Source organism: Physeter macrocephalus, chromosome 7, assembly GCF_002837175.3.
Source record: "Physeter macrocephalus isolate SW-GA chromosome 7, ASM283717v5, whole genome shotgun sequence".
Lineage (NCBI taxonomy): Eukaryota > Metazoa > Chordata > Mammalia > Artiodactyla > Physeteridae > Physeter > Physeter macrocephalus.
Window position 1 is genome coordinate 32,466,637 of NC_041220.1, and position 17,688 is coordinate 32,484,324.

General features: G+C 35.9%; 1 protein-coding gene across 8 annotated transcripts in view; it reads right to left on the bottom strand.

Moving 5' to 3' along the window:
• Nucleotides 1-17,688, bottom strand: part of LRBA (LPS responsive beige-like anchor protein) — an 813,910-nt gene that overhangs the window by 168,217 nt on the left and 628,005 nt on the right. For all 8 annotated transcript variants that reach the window (XM_055085920.1, XM_028491755.2, XM_055085924.1 and 5 more), the window contains exons 45-46: nucleotides 7,713-7,853; nucleotides 6,548-6,667 (exon numbers count right to left, since the gene is read on the bottom strand). In XM_055085920.1, the coding sequence (XP_054941895.1) occupies nucleotides 6,548-6,667; nucleotides 7,713-7,853 (261 nt within the window). The remainder of the gene's footprint in view (nucleotides 1-6,547; nucleotides 6,668-7,712; nucleotides 7,854-17,688) is intronic.

Sequence of the window (17,688 nt, forward strand, 5' to 3'; positions counted from 1 at the left end):
TCTGAAGGCAATGCTCTGTCTCATTTGATGCTGTATCACAACCAGGGCCTGCTTGTGCACAAACTCAATAAAAATAAAAACTTTAAAAATTAAATGCTATCTCTGGATTCCACCAAACTTGTTACCCTAAGTTTATTTTTAGCACAGGTTATTTTAAAATATATTTTTGTACTAAATTCCAAGCTTCTAGAGTATAGTTCTCCAACAATCTCCAGGTAAAAGATGTAAAGAATGTAAAAGATACATTTACTACTGCCCCCTTTCTAAAATAATGAACCTAGCTGACATTTATGACTCTTTCCACTCTCGGATCCTGACTTGTTAATCATTTCTATAGGAGAGAAGGAAAAAAGTTTAAATTGCAGCAAATCAGATTCTATTTAATCATTAAATTTATTGACACTAAAGGTACCTGAAAACGTGTATGCTGCCTGCTGCCTCAGCGGGGAGCTGGGGGGGTGGGGAATCAGTAACAATGAACCGCCTAGAAAAGCTTAGATATTTGCCTAATATTTACATGTGACTGCCTTATGAAATTCATTCAAGCTTTATGAGTCTGATTTGTTCCACAAGATTTGGTTATGATGGTTCAGGCTGAAGATAGTAATCTATTTTGCACCTCAGTTTCTAAATTTAAATGATGTTTTTAAAACTTGAAACAGAGTTTGCTGGGGGGTTTTTCTTTTCTTTGAGAAAGAATTGGGTATCTGTATTTTTAAAATGGATAGGGTTGCATCAAGGGATGTAGGACTTCTTTGGTATACATATATCCCCATATCTCCTCCCTCTTTCATCTCCCTCCTACCCCCCTCCCTATCCCACCCCTCTAAGTGGTCACAAAGCACCGAGTTGATCTCCCTGTGCTATGTAGCTGCTTCCCCCTAGCTATCTATTCTACATTTGGTAGTGTACATATGTCACTGCTACTCTCTCACTTTGTCCTAGCTTACCCTTCCCCCTCCCCATGTCCTCAAGTCTATTCTCTATGTCTGCATCTTTATTCCTGCCCTGCCCCTAGGTTTGTCAGAACCATTTTTATTTTTTAAGATTCTATATATATGTGTTAGCATACGGTATTTGTTTTTCTCTTTCTGACTTACTTCACTCTGTAAGACAGACTCTAAGTCCATCCACCTCACTACAAATAACTCAATTTCATTTTTTATGGCTGAGTAATATTCCACTGTATATATGTGCCACAACTTCCTTATCCATTAATCTGTCGATGGACACTTAGGTTGCTTCCATGTCCTGGCTATTGTAAATAGTGCTATAATGAACATTGTGGTACAAGACTCTTTTTGAATTATGGTTTTCTCAGGGTATATATATGCCCAGTAGTGGGATTGCTGGGTCATATGGTAGTTCTATTTGTAGTTTTTGAAGGAATCTCCATACTGTTCTCCATAGTGGCTGTATCAATTTACATTCCTACCAACAGTGCAAGAGGGTTCCCTTTTCTCCACACCCTCTCCAGCATTTACTGTTTGCAGATTTTTGGATGATGGCCATTCTGACTGGTATGAGGTGATACCTCATTGTAGTTCTGATTTGCATTTCTCTAATGATTAGTGATGTTGAGCATCCTTTCATGTGTTTGTTGGCAATCGGTATATCTTTGGAGAAATGTCTGTTTAGGTCTTCTGCCCATTTTGGGGTTGCGTTGTTTGTTTTTCTGATATTGAGCTGCATGAGCACTTGTATATTTTGGAGATTAATCCTTTGTCAGTTGCTTTGTTTGCAAATATTTTCTCCCATTCTGAAGGTTGTCTTTTCGTCTTGTTTATGGTTTCCTTTGCTGTGCAAAAGCTTTTTTTAAAATAAATAAATAAATAAATTTATTTATTTATTTATTTATCTATCTATGGCTGTGTTGGGTCTTCGTTGCTGCACACACACGGGCTTTCTCTAGTTGTGGCGAGCAGGGGCTACTCTTCGTTGCGATGCGCGGGCTTCTCATTGCGGTGGCTTCTCTTGTTGAGGAGCATGGGCTCTAGGTGTGCAGGCTTCAGTAGTTGTGGCACGTGGGCTCAGTAGTTGTGACTCACGGGCTCTGGAGCACAGGCTCAGTTCTTGTGGCGCATGGGCTTAGTTGCCCCACAGCATGTGGGATCTTCCCGTACCAGGGATCGAACCCATGTCCCCTGCATTGGCAGGTGGATTCTTAACCAATGCACCACCAGGGAAGTTCCTGTGCAAAAGCTTTTAAGTTTCATTAGGTCCCATTTGTTTATTTTTGTTTTTATTTCCATTTCTCTAGGAGGTGGGTCAATAAGGATCTTACTGTGATTTATGTCATAGAGTGTTCTGCCTATGTTTTCCTCTAAGAGTTTTATAGTGTTTGGCCTTACACTTAGGTCTTTAATCCATTTTGAGTTTATTTTTGTATATGGTGTTAGGAAGTGTTCTAATTTCATTCTTTTACGTGTAGCTGTCCAGTTTCCTGCTGGGGGATTTTAAAATATTATTTATCACAGTGATGATCCTCTAACCCAATTTTAGCACTTTCTATTTCAGTCCTCAAGACTAGCTATTATTGCTACTAACTGTCAGTTCATATTTAGATGGAGTACAACATCAGGAACATTGTTGCTCAAAGAGGAAGAAGGCATTCTTCCTTCCATAATCAGAAAGCTATCCCTTGGTGTGATGCCAAAATAATGCCCTAAGTCTGCACTGCCAAATGGAGTAGCCACTAGCCACAAGTGGCTATTAAACAATTGAAATGTGGCTAGTCTGAGAAGAGACCTGTTGTAAATATAAAATACACACCAGATCTCAAAGCCTTAATATTAAAAAAAAGAATGTAAAATATCCAATTAATAATTTTATATTGATTACATGCTGAAATAAAAATATTTTCAATATATCAGTTTAAATGTATTCTTAAAATCAGTTTCACATGGTCCTTTTGACTTTTTAAAATGTGACTACAAGAAAATCTAAAATTACATATGTGATCGTAATTATGGTTGACATTACATTTCTATTGGACAGTGTGGTAAGCCTAGAGAACTGATCAACACTTCTGAACTCTTTATACAGACAGAATAAAAAGCATCATTGAGGGTCAGGCCTGAAATCATCACCAATGATGAACCGAAACACAAATGAACCCCCCAATTTTAAAATGGTAAATCATGCTAAAAATGAAAGACTGCTTTAGTGAAATCTAATAATGTCTCTTTCTTCTCTGAAATAAAAATAATTAATATTTTAACCTATATTTCTTAGGAATAACATATTTTTTCAATAAAATTATTCTCTGAGTATTAGCAGAATGCAAGAAATAGGGATCCTAAGATATTATAGTGACAGTTCCCCTTTAGAAAAAAAAGTTAAGTACTAGAAATGTTATCATGTTATTCTTATTTTTTCCAAAAAATTAGTTAATTAATTAATTAATTTTTTGCCTGCGCTGTGCAACTTGCGGGATCTTATTTCCCCCACCAGGGATTGAACTTGTACCCTTGACAGTGAAAGTGCAGAGTCTTAACCACTGGACCGCCAGAGAATTCCCCTGAAAAATTAATTTAAATAAATCTTCTATCTACCTAACAATATTTCATTTTTGTAAAATGTCATGAAAACATTAGAGAATGCATATTAATCAAGCAAGGTATACTTTAGAATCCACTCAGTAAAGTGATTCCTACCACCTACTCACATACTTCACTATCCCCTCTCTACTGTTTTAACATTTTCCTTAGTATTTCTAGAAACTCTAACAAGACAACACAAATAAAGATCAGACTATAATTAATATGATTCCATCTGAAATATAATGTTATATCTCAATGAAATGTTTATTATAGTAATTTAAATGTACTTTCTTAATATATTCATTCTTATAAATTATATTATAATAATTTAAACATGCTTTATAAAGAGTTAGAATGTAACATGAAGAGGCAAGATCAAAAAACAAAAAATAAAAAAGGCATGATTAAATCCCTCCTCAGTTGTAGAAGGACCAACTATAAGGAGGCTCTTTAAATAGCCTACAGCCTGTGTAACCATGTATTATATACTTTTCAAAGTGTTCACTAAGTTGTAGGGTCCAAATTACTGGGTTATTAATATAGAAAATGGAGTAATTTATCAATGTCCTATTCACCTTACAGATATTTTGTGGTTTTAAAAAAAAAGAAAAGAAAATTAGGAAAATATACATATTGGTTAGAAGAGCAAGTGGGTTTCATCCAAGTTAGTCCTGAAGAAAATTTCTGTGCCTCTGAACATAATGAAATGGTATTTAAGAATAAAGCTGCATCTCTAAGCAGGCTCCAATCAACTTGACACTTGGAATTTTTAATTCTTTTATTTTTCTTTTAACTTTTGCCTTAACTTTGTACTCTACTTCTTCATTTAGATGCCCTATATAACTAGGCTAGGAAGCTAGAAATTAAGTAGCACAATAACAAGAACTAAAATTCTAGTATTTGTTTAGTAATTGGGGCTGTTTTTATCAAAGTCTGCTGAGGCATTCAAAGGGAAGCGAGATGGATTTGAGTCATTATTTGTGAAGAAACAAGAGTAATGAGAAAAATAAGGAAGGAGAAAGGTAAAGTTCATATGGGTTTTGGGGGTTTTATTTTTTAATGCTGTAGCTGTTTTGTGTGGGTTTATTTTTTATTTTTTTTTACAAGTGGGGTATTTTAAAGGAAATGTTTGGGAAAATGGAACCAGACGTGTTAATTAAAGAATCTTGAGAGAAAAAGGAGGAGATTTAGGAAAAAGAGACAACAAAACTACAAGGATCTATCACATGTATCTCCCGTCCAACAAAGCATTAAGCGGGAATGTCTAGTACAGAGAGGTAGAAATTTGAAGATATCCACTACCTCTCTATTACAGAGCAGAAAAAATTCAAATTCATAATTTTGTTCTTGTTTACACTTCTATTACCAAACTTAAGTATGAGGTGTAACTTGGTCCTGAGATACTTAAAAAATAAAGGAATTTAGAAATTAAAAAATTTTTTTCATGTCTTCAATTTGATAACAAAAAGTCAGTCTTATCAATGTTTTCATATGTCCATATCTCTTATGACTTCTCAAAAGGTCAAAGTAAGTAAAGAAATAGTTTTGAGATTAGAAGTAGAAACCATTATTAAATCTGTTAACTATTCTGATTTACTGTTATCTAATTATCCATTTCAAAATTATCTACTGATGATTCTTAAGGAATATGATAATTTCAAGAGTATTTTAGAGTACGTTATTTGTGCTATCAAAAATTCCTATAGATGTTCCAATATAAAAGATTATTTCTGGGGACTTCCCTGGTGGTCCAGTGATTGAGAGTCCATCTTGCAATGCAGGGGACGCCAGTTCAATCCCTGGCTGGGGACTAAGATTCCACATGCCACGGAGCAACTAAGCCCGTGTGCTGCAGCTCCTGAGCCCGCGCACTCTGGAGCCCACACGCCACAACTAGAGAGAAGCCTATACAACGCAACGAAGAACCTGCACGTTGCAATGAAAGATCCTGCATGCCGCAACTAAGACCCGACGCGGCCCCCGCACCCCCCCCAAAAAAAAAATTTAAAAAAGAGATTATATCTGCATATGATGGAATCTTCAATAAAATATCTCGGATATAAGCAATGTTATACTCTACAGTAAGATAAAGTATGTGAACACTTTTTATAGACTGTAATGTATCATGACTAAAAGTAAGATACAATTATAATTTTAATTAATTTTTTAAAGTACTCTATAGTAACATAAAGATTAGTAATGTAACTTTTCCTCTTTCAAGCCCAAATATTTCTCATATGTTACTTATCATTTTCTCCCATATAGTATAATTATTTATGTGTAAGACACAGCTCTTTACGACACCTAAGGACACAACCACAGGCATATCTTGTTTTACTTAACAGCATCTAAACAGTAAAGAAAGAGACACTATGTCACAAAACTAAAATACAGTCCTTTTGAGGGCAGAAGCAAAAGTATTATATCAGCTACTGTGCAAAGTTTTTGATCTACTGAACATACATATAGATAGAAGAACTCATTTCCCCTCAACAATAAAGCAATTCTATAACAAGCAGAGTCAGGTAGGCATTTAGAACCAGCAGTAGGTAAAAGATGATTACCTTAAGAATAGAGACAGGGGATTGCTAAAGTATCAATAAAATGAAATAAGTTGAATTAAACTAAACATCTGAGATCTTTCTCACAGTATTTTTGTGACTATATTAATTTTATTCATTGAGTTTGGAATTCCATTAAGCATTCTGCCTTACATCCATAGTACTATATTTTTCCTTTAAAAAGGATTCCAAGGAGGAAGGAAAACAACTGTTCCACAATTAAAGAGAGAGAGACGAGACAGACTGACAGAAAGAGACAGACACAGGAGGTAGAGAGAAAGAGAGAGAAATCTTATATAATGGTTATTGGCCACTTAATTAAGGCCTCATCGTTTGAGGCTCATCTTCAGTAAATAGGGCTGTATTGCAAGAGAGAAATTATCAACATTCATTCAATAAGAAATACACTGGCAATAATAATTGTAAAATGAAATATTTCTGTACCTTAATATCAGATGTATCACGCTGACTGTTTCGCCAAGCTCTGGAAATTGATGAAAAAGTTCTATCTGCATGATCAAATTTCCCTCCTTGTAAATTTAGGAAAGAAGTTGTGAAGGGTTCCTAAAAAACAAGCCATTTAAAAAAGCCACATATTCCCTCATGCATAAAAATGTGGTTTTTATAAATCTTTATATCTAAATACTTAGTGACCAATAGACATTAGCCAGTAAAACGTACTAGGCATAGACTGGGAATTATACCTAAATTATTACATTAATATTCTTACATTATTTTTGTTTCAGAAGAAATATTTCCAAAATTTAGTATTTTTCAGACTCTCTTCAATATTTTTCAGACTCTCTTCCTTTCCAAGAACAATTTATTAATAACATTCAGACATAAATTATACTGCATTTGCTTCACAGTCCAGGGAAACAGTCCAAAATGTAATTTTCCTATTGTTATGGCTCAATATTTAATTTATGATTAAGAAAAGAAAAATGTTTGGAAGATTTAAAAGCCTCCTTATAGTTAAAGAACACTTAAACACATATTAGTGGATAATTGCTTGAAATTAGCTAAGCACTATAAATTACCTCTAGGATTTATATCTGCCTGTACCCTCTAACAAGCTTTAATTAATGATGTGCTGCTAATGCTTTCCCAGAGAAATTACTTTCTAGTAGATGAATCACCTTTCAATTTTACGGAAACATTTCTTGTTTAACCAATACGTTATCAATACACAGCAGTCTTGGTGTAAATTACAAACACACCTTATTCCATTAGGGGCAACTGAAGTTTCCAAAATATATGAATATATGCCTGTGTTAAAGGAATCTTATTTAGTTCTTATTTTAATAGACTACATTTGAAAAAAACATATGTTACAATTTAGAGTCTGGTAAGATATCAACGATTTGAAGAGGCAAATTTAAGGAAAAAAATTCAAGCAATTCCAGGTGAAACATTTTTATGGCCATTCTACAGTAATATGTTATAAAATACAGACCAAATGGGATAAAGAGATACTTACATAGTTAGAGCCTCAATCACTGAAAAAAATTTCACCATTCAAAAAAGATGCTGATGATTTTTAATCAATGCATATTCTCCACAACATTGAATTTACTTATTCATGGTTTATTATTCAAATTGAACTTACTATTCTTAGCAGCCATGCAAGAACAAAACTTGCAGTTGAGTAATGAGTGCCATAGTGGAACTTTGGAACTTGATCGTCTTCCCAGGATTCATAACGCTCTGCAAAGAATGCTGCTCTTTTTGGATTCAAAGCTCCTATTGGCTGCCAACGGGGAGGAGAAAAAACAAGAACACATAAATACAATCGTCCTTTATTTCTTTCTCTCTTCAAATGTTATCTAATCAGCAAGTGTGAAAGTGAATTAAAAATACATACTATTCAAATTAAAGCAGTGTTACAGTCAGAGAGTGGATTGAAATATAAATTTATTTTTCAATGCACATTAAATATACACATATAAATGAATGGAGAAACCTGTCATTTCTCAATAAGTCTAGTTTCTGTTGAATAAAGGTCTTTAATCAGGCCATAACAAGCATTTTCATGACGATAATTACATGAAGTGAATATTAGTTATATGATACTTTGGAAAGCACCTATAAAATCCTCTTTAGTCCATTAGAAGCGACAACCAGAAACAGAATCTTGAAGCTAAAGGATTAACATATCATAGATTCTGAGAAGACAATGCAACAAAATTTGGCAGGGGGCGGGGGGGCAGAAGGACTGCAAGGAGGAGATTGTGTGAAAAAGGGATTAAATGTAAATCTAGACATTTCTAATAGTATGAGTAAAACCAAAATTTAGAAGATAAAAACATGCCGGCATGAAATTTTTTTAAAATGTGTAACATGAATAGAATATTAGACAGATTACGAGCTTGTACAACAATACTTTACAGCAGAGGTCCCTAAAGCAGTATAGCGAAGTGATGAAGAGCCTGGGTTTACTGGAGTGATAACAATACCCAGTCAGAAAGTTGTTTTGGAAAATAACATGAGTAAGTACATGGAGGGACAAACCATACCTGACAATATTTAATGAATGCTATTATTTTTAAGGTTCTCTTTTAGCAATGGGGTAAAGTTTGAATAAAACAATAGCTTATAAGCCCCCAGAATATTGGTTGGTATAAGATAGGAGCATAATAAATGTTAGCTGGTATCATTATTGTTGCTGCTGCTGTTGTTATTCAGGGAATTCATGAACTCCATTAAACAGTAAGCAAAGTTTCATGTGATTATGCACATGTACATTTTCTTCAGGAAGACATACAGAGTATTCTAAGATTCTCAAAGGGGTCTGAGGGCTTAAAAAAACAAGTAACAATTCATTCTCATAAAACATTCTAATCTCTAGAAAGTCTCTACTCTTTATTTAAAATATAAGTACCAATTCACTGAAAAAAAATGTAAGATTACTTTCTTTAATGAAAACCTAGCAGTTAGTCACTCATTTATATGAGAAAGAAAATATCTGATCATTTACGCAAAAAATGTTAAACTGAAATTTAAAATACTGGTTTTAAAATAGATGCATTCAGAAATATTCTGTGGAAAATGAAGCAATGTTAAACTAGTTTTTAAGTTGCTTTTCATGTTAAAAAGTAATTTTAAGCAGTATTTTAAATGATCATTTTGGCTATATTTCTTAAAATTGTTAATTATTTTTTCAAAACTGCCATTTATCTCTAGTACCTTTCATTCTCTTTCAATAGGATGGTTCTAATCAACATTTTATTTTAAGACCTTTTTTTAACTTTACAAGCAAATTTTTAAAAACCTTTAGTTGATTATTATTTTAAACCAGTATCACAGTATACCAATTTAAAATGCCATCTTTTAAAGCATTAGTTTCTGTACAAAAGAGTTAAATCTGATTACTAAACTTATGCCAGTTAAGAATGGAACTGACTCCAAGAAATCTTTGTTACAGAACCAATTTGGAATGCCTTTAAATGTATTTTAGCTGTTGTCCCTGAAGACTGAGCCATGCAAAAGGAAAGAAAGAAGAAATAAAATCACTGGAAGACAAATTACATGAAAACAAAATCAATGCTCCTTTTGTATGGTTCTGCAGCATATTAAGTATTCACTTTATGTGCTCCTATTTTTATTACTCTCCAAATGAGTACACCCCCAAAATCAATAGTTATAGAATCACATTTCTTGAATATAATGCTAAAACCAATTAGGATTGATTTCACTAGCATCCGAAAAAAAATGGCATCGTGCAGAGATCCATATACGTAGAACCCACAGTATTGATTCCGGCTGTGATTGTTACAGTTGATTTCTGAAGCCTGCTACAGGACAGCTATCAAGACATAGCACATTTATTTGCAAGCATATAAAAAAAAAGTCCCCAAATAAAAGAAGGTTAAAAAAAAAAGACTAGTGGAGCTGTGCAATGACAATGATACACTATCAGCTTACTCAGAGAAGTTACAGTGGGAATACACACATTGAATTATACATTACGCGAAAGCACTGATTTATTGTGGTAATAACATCCACCTCATTAAAAGATTCTGCTTTGCTGCAGTTGGAAGGCTACATATTGTTTACTGCTATAAATTAATGGCAGTGCAAAGAAGACTGTAGAACCATCCTAACAATAGATCTGTAATGACAGTGCTGTATATCACAGCTTCCTCAGCAGCTTCATAATAAAATGGAGACAATGTATTGAGCTAATACATTCTACCATGCTGGCCCATATTTTTCTGACAATTGCTTTAAAAGATGAGCTGAATCCAACTATGTTATAATGCTGCAAAACATTTAACTAAGCAAGAGTCAGTCATACACCAAAGTGCATCATACCATTTTTGAAACATTATCTAAATCAGCATTTCAAGATGTTTATTCATCTCTGCAAAAGAACTAAAAGTAAATGCTGATGGTTCCTCTTACTTATACAGTATATTAAGAGCAACAAATGGAGGGCAATTCAGGAAGATGCCTAGTACTATCATCCTACAGAAAGCTCTTTGTACAATTTAACTGTAAAAGCTTGACAGATTATTTTTCAAAATCAGCAAATTGATTAAAGGAAGAAGAGCAAAAATACCGGTCATTTAAAATGGTCATGACTTCCTGGAAAAAAATCAATAAAAAATAAGTATTGATTAGAGAGGTATAATTCAAGTTCATAACCAGGTAAATATAAATAGGCTGAGGATATAGAAAAATAATTTTAAACACTACAAAAAGCTAACAAATAGAATTATATAAGATTTTTTAAATCTGCAAAATAATAAAAGAACCTTAATCACAACAAGATGAAAAAGTGATTCAAATAAAATGGAATTATTTTAAAATCAGAGTATCAGGACTACCAACACAAGCATTTACGTTAAAAAAAAAAGGAAATAAGAACTTGGGGGCTTCCCTGGTGGCGCAGTGGTTGAGAATCCGCCTGCTGATGCAGGGGACAAGGGTTCGTGCCCCGGTCCGGGAAGATCCCACATGCCGCGGAGCAGCTGGGCCCATGCTCCGCAACGGGAGAGGCCACAACAGTGAGAGGCCCGCGTACCACCAAAAAAAAAAAAAAAAAAAAAAAAAAAAAAACTTGGATTAAAATAGGAGAAGAAAAATTAAAGAAAAAAGAACACCAGAAAAGAACACCAGAACTCTTGAAAATGTATAAATAGCCAAAAAATAAAGAAAAAAAAAACTACACATAGGATATATTAATCTCACAAATAGCCAAACTGACAACTGTAGCAGATTGTTAATTTTTCTGTTTGAAATTCTCATCTGATACCTTTAAGAACAAGATATGCAAAGCAAAACTTTCTAAATCAGGTTTTTAAGAATATTACAATAAAAAAATCTTTTGTTACCTTTTTTGAGAAGTAATTTTGCTAATTATTAGAGATATAAAAATACTGCATGGAAGGTGCCCAGTTCAGTGCCTGGAATGCAGTAAGTTATTAGTAATAATAATTATTGTTATTTTTCAGCTTATTTGATCAAGAATATTTAAGAAAAAAAGCCATTAAACAAGCCTGATAAAATTAATGTTGTCTATTAAGAAAGAAAGTAATTAAGCATCACAATCATCTAATGGTACATGCAGTACTGTGCATTATCTGTCAGAAGCCTAATAGTACACAGTAGACGTCAAAACTGCATTACCCTATCTCAAAAACATAATCAAAAACAAAATTATCTTTCAAAAGTCCAAAGGGCCTCCAAATTTTACTGTGAAAAGCATATGAAATGTCAAGCAAGTTATAATCATCTAGTACTACATTAATTAAAAACAAATGGTATTGGATTCAAAGACCCCTACAACCACCCAACACAGACTCCTTCATCTGATTACTAGTAAAAGTTAAGCTGTAAAAAGACTGTAGTGTTCATACATTCTAAGTTTTTGCTTTCTTTTTAAAAATTTTCTTACCTGAAGTTATCTAATTAATAACCTCCAGCTTACATTTTATATTTTATAAAACATTATTATGCATTCTCACAATAAATGTGAGCTAGATATCCCTATTTTAATAATGAAGAAAATAAGTATCTTGAATAACCTAGCTCAAAATCAACATAAATCTAGGAAACAAAAATCCAGTACTCAAATCCAGTCTTTGGGCCATTTTATCCATAAACTGTTGTATTACAAAATGTCTTTCCTGATTTCAACAATTTCCCACTTTCTTACACTTCCATTTTTCAAATATGATATTTATTTAACAGGTTTATTTAGAAGACTAATAATATACGTAAAGTGCTTAGAAGAGCTCCTGGCACAAAGTACTCAATAAGTATAGGGGCTATTAATGTTGTTGTAACTGTTATCATCACCATCACCAGTCTTCTTTTTGAGATTTATATGTGAACTGTTCCAATTTATATCAACTTTTCAGAAGTGAAGTTCCAAACTGCTGGACCATGGTTACAACTACTAAGAGTAAGAAAGTTGTAGGGAATTGGCAATAAATCTCAGAAATTCTACAAAGTATAGATTTGCTTGAGTTAACAACTTTCTCTTTTTAAAATCTAAGTCTAAAAAGATATTTTTTTCCATCTTTCTGTGAAAGCTTTGTTTGGTAATCATTAAACCTTAACATCTGGGGATGAGAAGCAGGAGAGAAGATTAGAGGAAAAGAAAAAGGTCATTATGGAGCAACATACTCAGAAATGGGGCCACTGGACACACTAAAACATAGTGTATCATAAACATACATTTTGTGGGGAAGAGCTGTCAAAAGTGAAAATGGGCTCATGAAGGGGAGGCAAAAGAGCATGACTACTTTTAGGATCTTGCTTATGATCTCGATGACTGGCCTAAAGCCATCTGTCAACGTTATCTTCATTTGGTATGATTAGAACACTGGAAATATCCTTTAATTCCAGGACTACACATAAACCCTGTCCTACAACATATAAGACGGCATACAGGCAAGAGAGGTTATACATTATTTTATTCTGGAAGTAGGGTAGTCCTATAGATATCAAAAAAGAGCAATCACAAAGTGAGGACAAGGAAAAGGTAACAATGTGGTTGAACCCAACGTTATATGAATCTGATGTTATAAAAATGTCACGTTAAAGGAAAGAATCATGTTAATTAAGTGTAAGATACTTGATATTCATGAACAAATTAAGCAAAAATCTTCAAATTCAGACAATGAAAGAGGATGGACTATCAGGAAATGTGACATCATAAAAGATGGTCATTCCTGGTTAGAGAATAATGATTTGTTTTGGGAAGATTACAGGAAATAACTATGATAAACATATTAAAGAGGCTATTCTATCTGATGACAACGCAACTATTTATTGGCTATATGTGAAGGGTCTAAGAGTCTTCAGTAAATTATCTCACTATATTTACAACAACACCTTAATATACAAAACTATTAGCATTCCCAATTTACAGGTGAAAAAACTGCATCTGGGAGAAGTTAAATGACTATTAAAGGTTGGTTCCCCAGTCAATAGCGGAGCCAAGATTCACAGTCACATCTAACTAAATTGGCTAGTAAATCCTAGAATAACTACAGTTGTGTGGATTGATGAAAGTGTTGGTGCTGAAACTGCAAGGGCACTGGAATCCTTTCATGGGAGGTTTAGATGAAATGTTCTTCTGAAAAAATGTTATTTAAGTTTTTATTCCCACCTATATAATGTGCGTGGATATCAATTTAGCAGAAGGCTTCACAAAAGGGGGAGAGAGATGAATACTTTGTCTTGGGGATGCTGAAAAATGGTTGGCAAAAACAGCTTTTGAAAAAGTGAACACAGGGGCGCCTTCAAGATGGCAGAGAAGTAAGACGTGGAGATCACCTTCCTGCGCACAAACACATCAAAAGTACATCTACATGTGGAACAACTCCTACAAAACACCTACTGAAAGCTGGCAGAAGACCTCAGACTTCCCAAAAGGCAAGAAACTCCCCACGTACCTGGGTAGGGCAAAAGAAAAAAGGAAAAACAGAGACAAAAGAATAGGGACGGGAACTGCACCAGTGGGAGGGAGCTGTGAAGGAGGAAAGGTTTCCACACACTAGGAAGGCCCTTCGTGGGCGGAGACTGCGGGTAGTGGAGTGGGGAAGCTTCGGAACCTCGGAGGAGAGCACAGCCACAGGGGTGCAGAGGGCAAAGAGGAGAGATTCCCGCACAGAGGATCAGGTGCCGACCAGCACTCACCAGACCGAGAGGCTTGTCTGCTCACCCGCCGGGGCGGGCGGGGCCTGGGAGCTGAGGCTCGGGCTTCGGAGGTCGGATCCCAGGGAGAGGACTGAGGTTGGCTGCATGAACACAGCCTGAAGGGGGCTAGTGTGCCACAGCTAGCTGGGAGGGAGTCCAGGAAAAAGTCTGGACTTGCCTAAGAGGCAAGAGACCATTGTTTTGGGGTACGCCAGGAGAGGGGATTCAGAGCACCACCTAAACGAGCTACAGAGATGGGTGTGAGCCATGGCTATCAGCGCGGACCCCAGAGACGGGCATGAAATGCTAAGGCTGCTGCTGGAGCCACCAAGAAGCCTGTGTTCAAGCACAAGTCACTCTCCACACCTCCCCTCCCAGGAGCCTGTGCAGCCCGCCACTGCCAGGGTCCCACGATCCAGGGACAACTTCCCGGGGAGAACACACGGCGCACCTCAGGCTGGTGCAACGTCATGCCGGCCTATGCTGCTGCGGGCTCACTCTGCATTCTGTACACCTCCCTCCCCCGAGCCTGAGTGAGCCAGAGTCCCCTAATCAGCTGCTCTTTTAACCCTGTCCTGTCTGGGTTGCAACAGAGGTCCTCAGGTGACCTACACACAGAGGCAGGACCAAATCCAAATGTGAACCCCAGGAGCTGTGCAAACAAAGAAGAGAAAGAGAAATTTCTCCCAGCACCCTCAGGACCAGCAGATTAAATCTCCACAATCAACCTGATGTATCCTGCATCTGTGGAATACCTGAGTAGACAACAAATCATCCCAAAATTGAGGTGGTGGATTTGGGGAGCAACTATAGACTTGGGGTTTGCTTTCTGCATCTGTTTCTGGTGTTATGTTTATCTTAGTTTAGTACTTAGACCTTATTATCATTGGTAGATTGTTTATTGATTTGGTTGCTCTCTTCCTTTTTTAATTTTTAATATACATATTTTTTCTTTTTTTTTTTCTTTTTCTCTTTTTGTGGGTGTGCATGTGTATGCTTCTTTGTGTGATTTTGTCTGTATAGCTTTGCTTCCGCCATCTGTCCTAGGGTTCTGACTGTATGCTTTTCTGTTTTTTTAATACAGTTTTTACCACTTGCTATCATTGGAGGATTTGTTTTTTGGCTTGATTGGTCTCTTCGTTCTTTCCCTCTTTCTTTTATTTTTAATTAATTATTTATTTTTATTTATTTATTTTTTTTGCTATACGCGGGCCTCTCACTGTTGTGGCCTCTCCCGTTGCGGACCACAGGCTCCGGACATGCAGGCTCAGTGGCCATGGTGGGCCCAGCCGCTCCGCGGCATGTGGGATCCTCCCGGACCGGGGCATGAACCTGGGTCCCCTGCATCCGCAGGCGGACCCTCAACCACTGCGCCACCAGGGAAGCCCCCTATTTATTTATGTTTAATATTTTTTTTCTATTTTAATAATTTTATTTAATTAATTAATTTATTTTCTTTCTTTCTTTCTTTTTCTTTCTCCCTTTTCTTCTGAGCCATGTGGCTGACAGGGTCTTGGTGCTCTGGCCGGGTGTCAGGACTGAGTCTCTGAGGTGGGAGAGCCGACTTCAGGACATTGGTCCACCAAGACCTCCCAGCCCCATGTAATATCAAATGGCAAAAGCTCTCCCAGAGATGTCCATCTCAATGTTAAGACCCAGCTCCACTCAATGACCAGCAAGCTACAGTGCTAGACACCCTATGCCATACAACTAGCAAGACAGGACTACAGCCCCGTCCATTAGCAGAGAGGCTGCCTAGAATCATAATAAGGTCACAGACACCCCAAAACATACCACCGGACGCGGTCCTGCCCACCACTAAGACAAGATCCAGCCTCATCCACCAGAACACAGACACTAGTCCCCTCCACCAGGAAGCCTACACAACCCACTGAACCAATCTTAGCCACTGGGGGTAGACACCAAAAACAACGGGAACTACTAACCTGCAGCCTGCAATAAGGAGACTCCAAACACAGTAAGTTAATCAAAATGAGAAAACAGAGAAACACACAGCAGATGAAGGAGCAAGATAAAAAACCACCAGACCAAGCAAATGAAGAGGAAATATGCAGTCTACCTGAAAAAAAATTCAGAGTAATGATAGTAAAGATGATCCAAAATCTTGGAAATAGAATGGGGAAAATACAAGAAACATTTAACAAGGGCCTAGAAAAACTAAAGAGCAAACAAACAATAATGAACAACACAATAAATGAAATAAAAAATTATCTAGAAGGAATCAATAGCAGAATAACTGAGGCAGAAGAACAGATAACTTACCTGGAAGAAAAAATAGTTAATTAACTACTACAGAGCAGAATAAAGAAAAAAGAATGAAAAGAATTGAGGACAATCCCAGAGACATCTGGATCAATATTAAATGCACCAACATTTGAATTACAGGGGTCAGAGAAGAAGAAGAGAAAAAAAAAAAAAACGTGCTGAGAAAATATTTGAAGAGATGATAGTTGAAAACTTCTCTAACATGGGAAAGGAAATAATCAAGTCCAGGAAGCACAGAGAGTCCCACACAGGATAAATCCAAGGAGAAACATGCCAAGACAGATATTAATCAAACTATCAAAAATTAAATAAAAAGAAAAAAATGTTAAAAGCAGCAAGGGAAAAGCATAAATTAACATACAAGGGAATCCCCATAAGGTTAACAGCTGATCTTTCAGCAGAAACTGTGCAAGCCAGAGGGAGTAGCAGGACATATTTAAAGTGATGAAAGGGAAAAACCTACAACCAAGATTACTCGACCCAGCAAGAATCTCATTCAGATTCAACGGAGAAATTAAAACCTTTACAGACAAGCAAAACCTAAGAGAATTCAGCACCACCAAACCAGCTTTACAACAAATGCTAAAGGAACTTCTCTAGTCAGGAAACACAAGAGAAGGAAAAGACTTACAATAACAAACCCAAAACAATTAAGAAAGTGGTAAAAGGAACATACATATCGATAACTACATTAAATGTAAATGGATTAAATGCTCCCACCAAAAGACATAGACTGGCTGAATGGACACAAAAAATAAGACCCATATATATGCTGCCTACAAGAGACCCACTTCAGACCTAGGGACACATAAAGACTGAAAGTGAGGGGATGGAAAAAGATATTCCATGCAAATGTAAATCAAAAGAAAACTGGAGTAGCAATTCTCATATCAGACAAAACAGACTTTAAAATACAGACTGTTACAAGAGACAAAGAAGGACACAACATAATGATCAAGGGATCAATCCAAGAAAGATATAACAATTGTAAATATTTATGCACCCAACATAGGAGCACCTCAATACATAAGACAAATGCTAACAGCCATAAAAGGGGAAATCGACAGTAACACAATCATAGTAGGGGACTTCAACACCCCACTTTCACCAACGGACAGATCATCCAAAATGAAAATAAATAAGAAAAC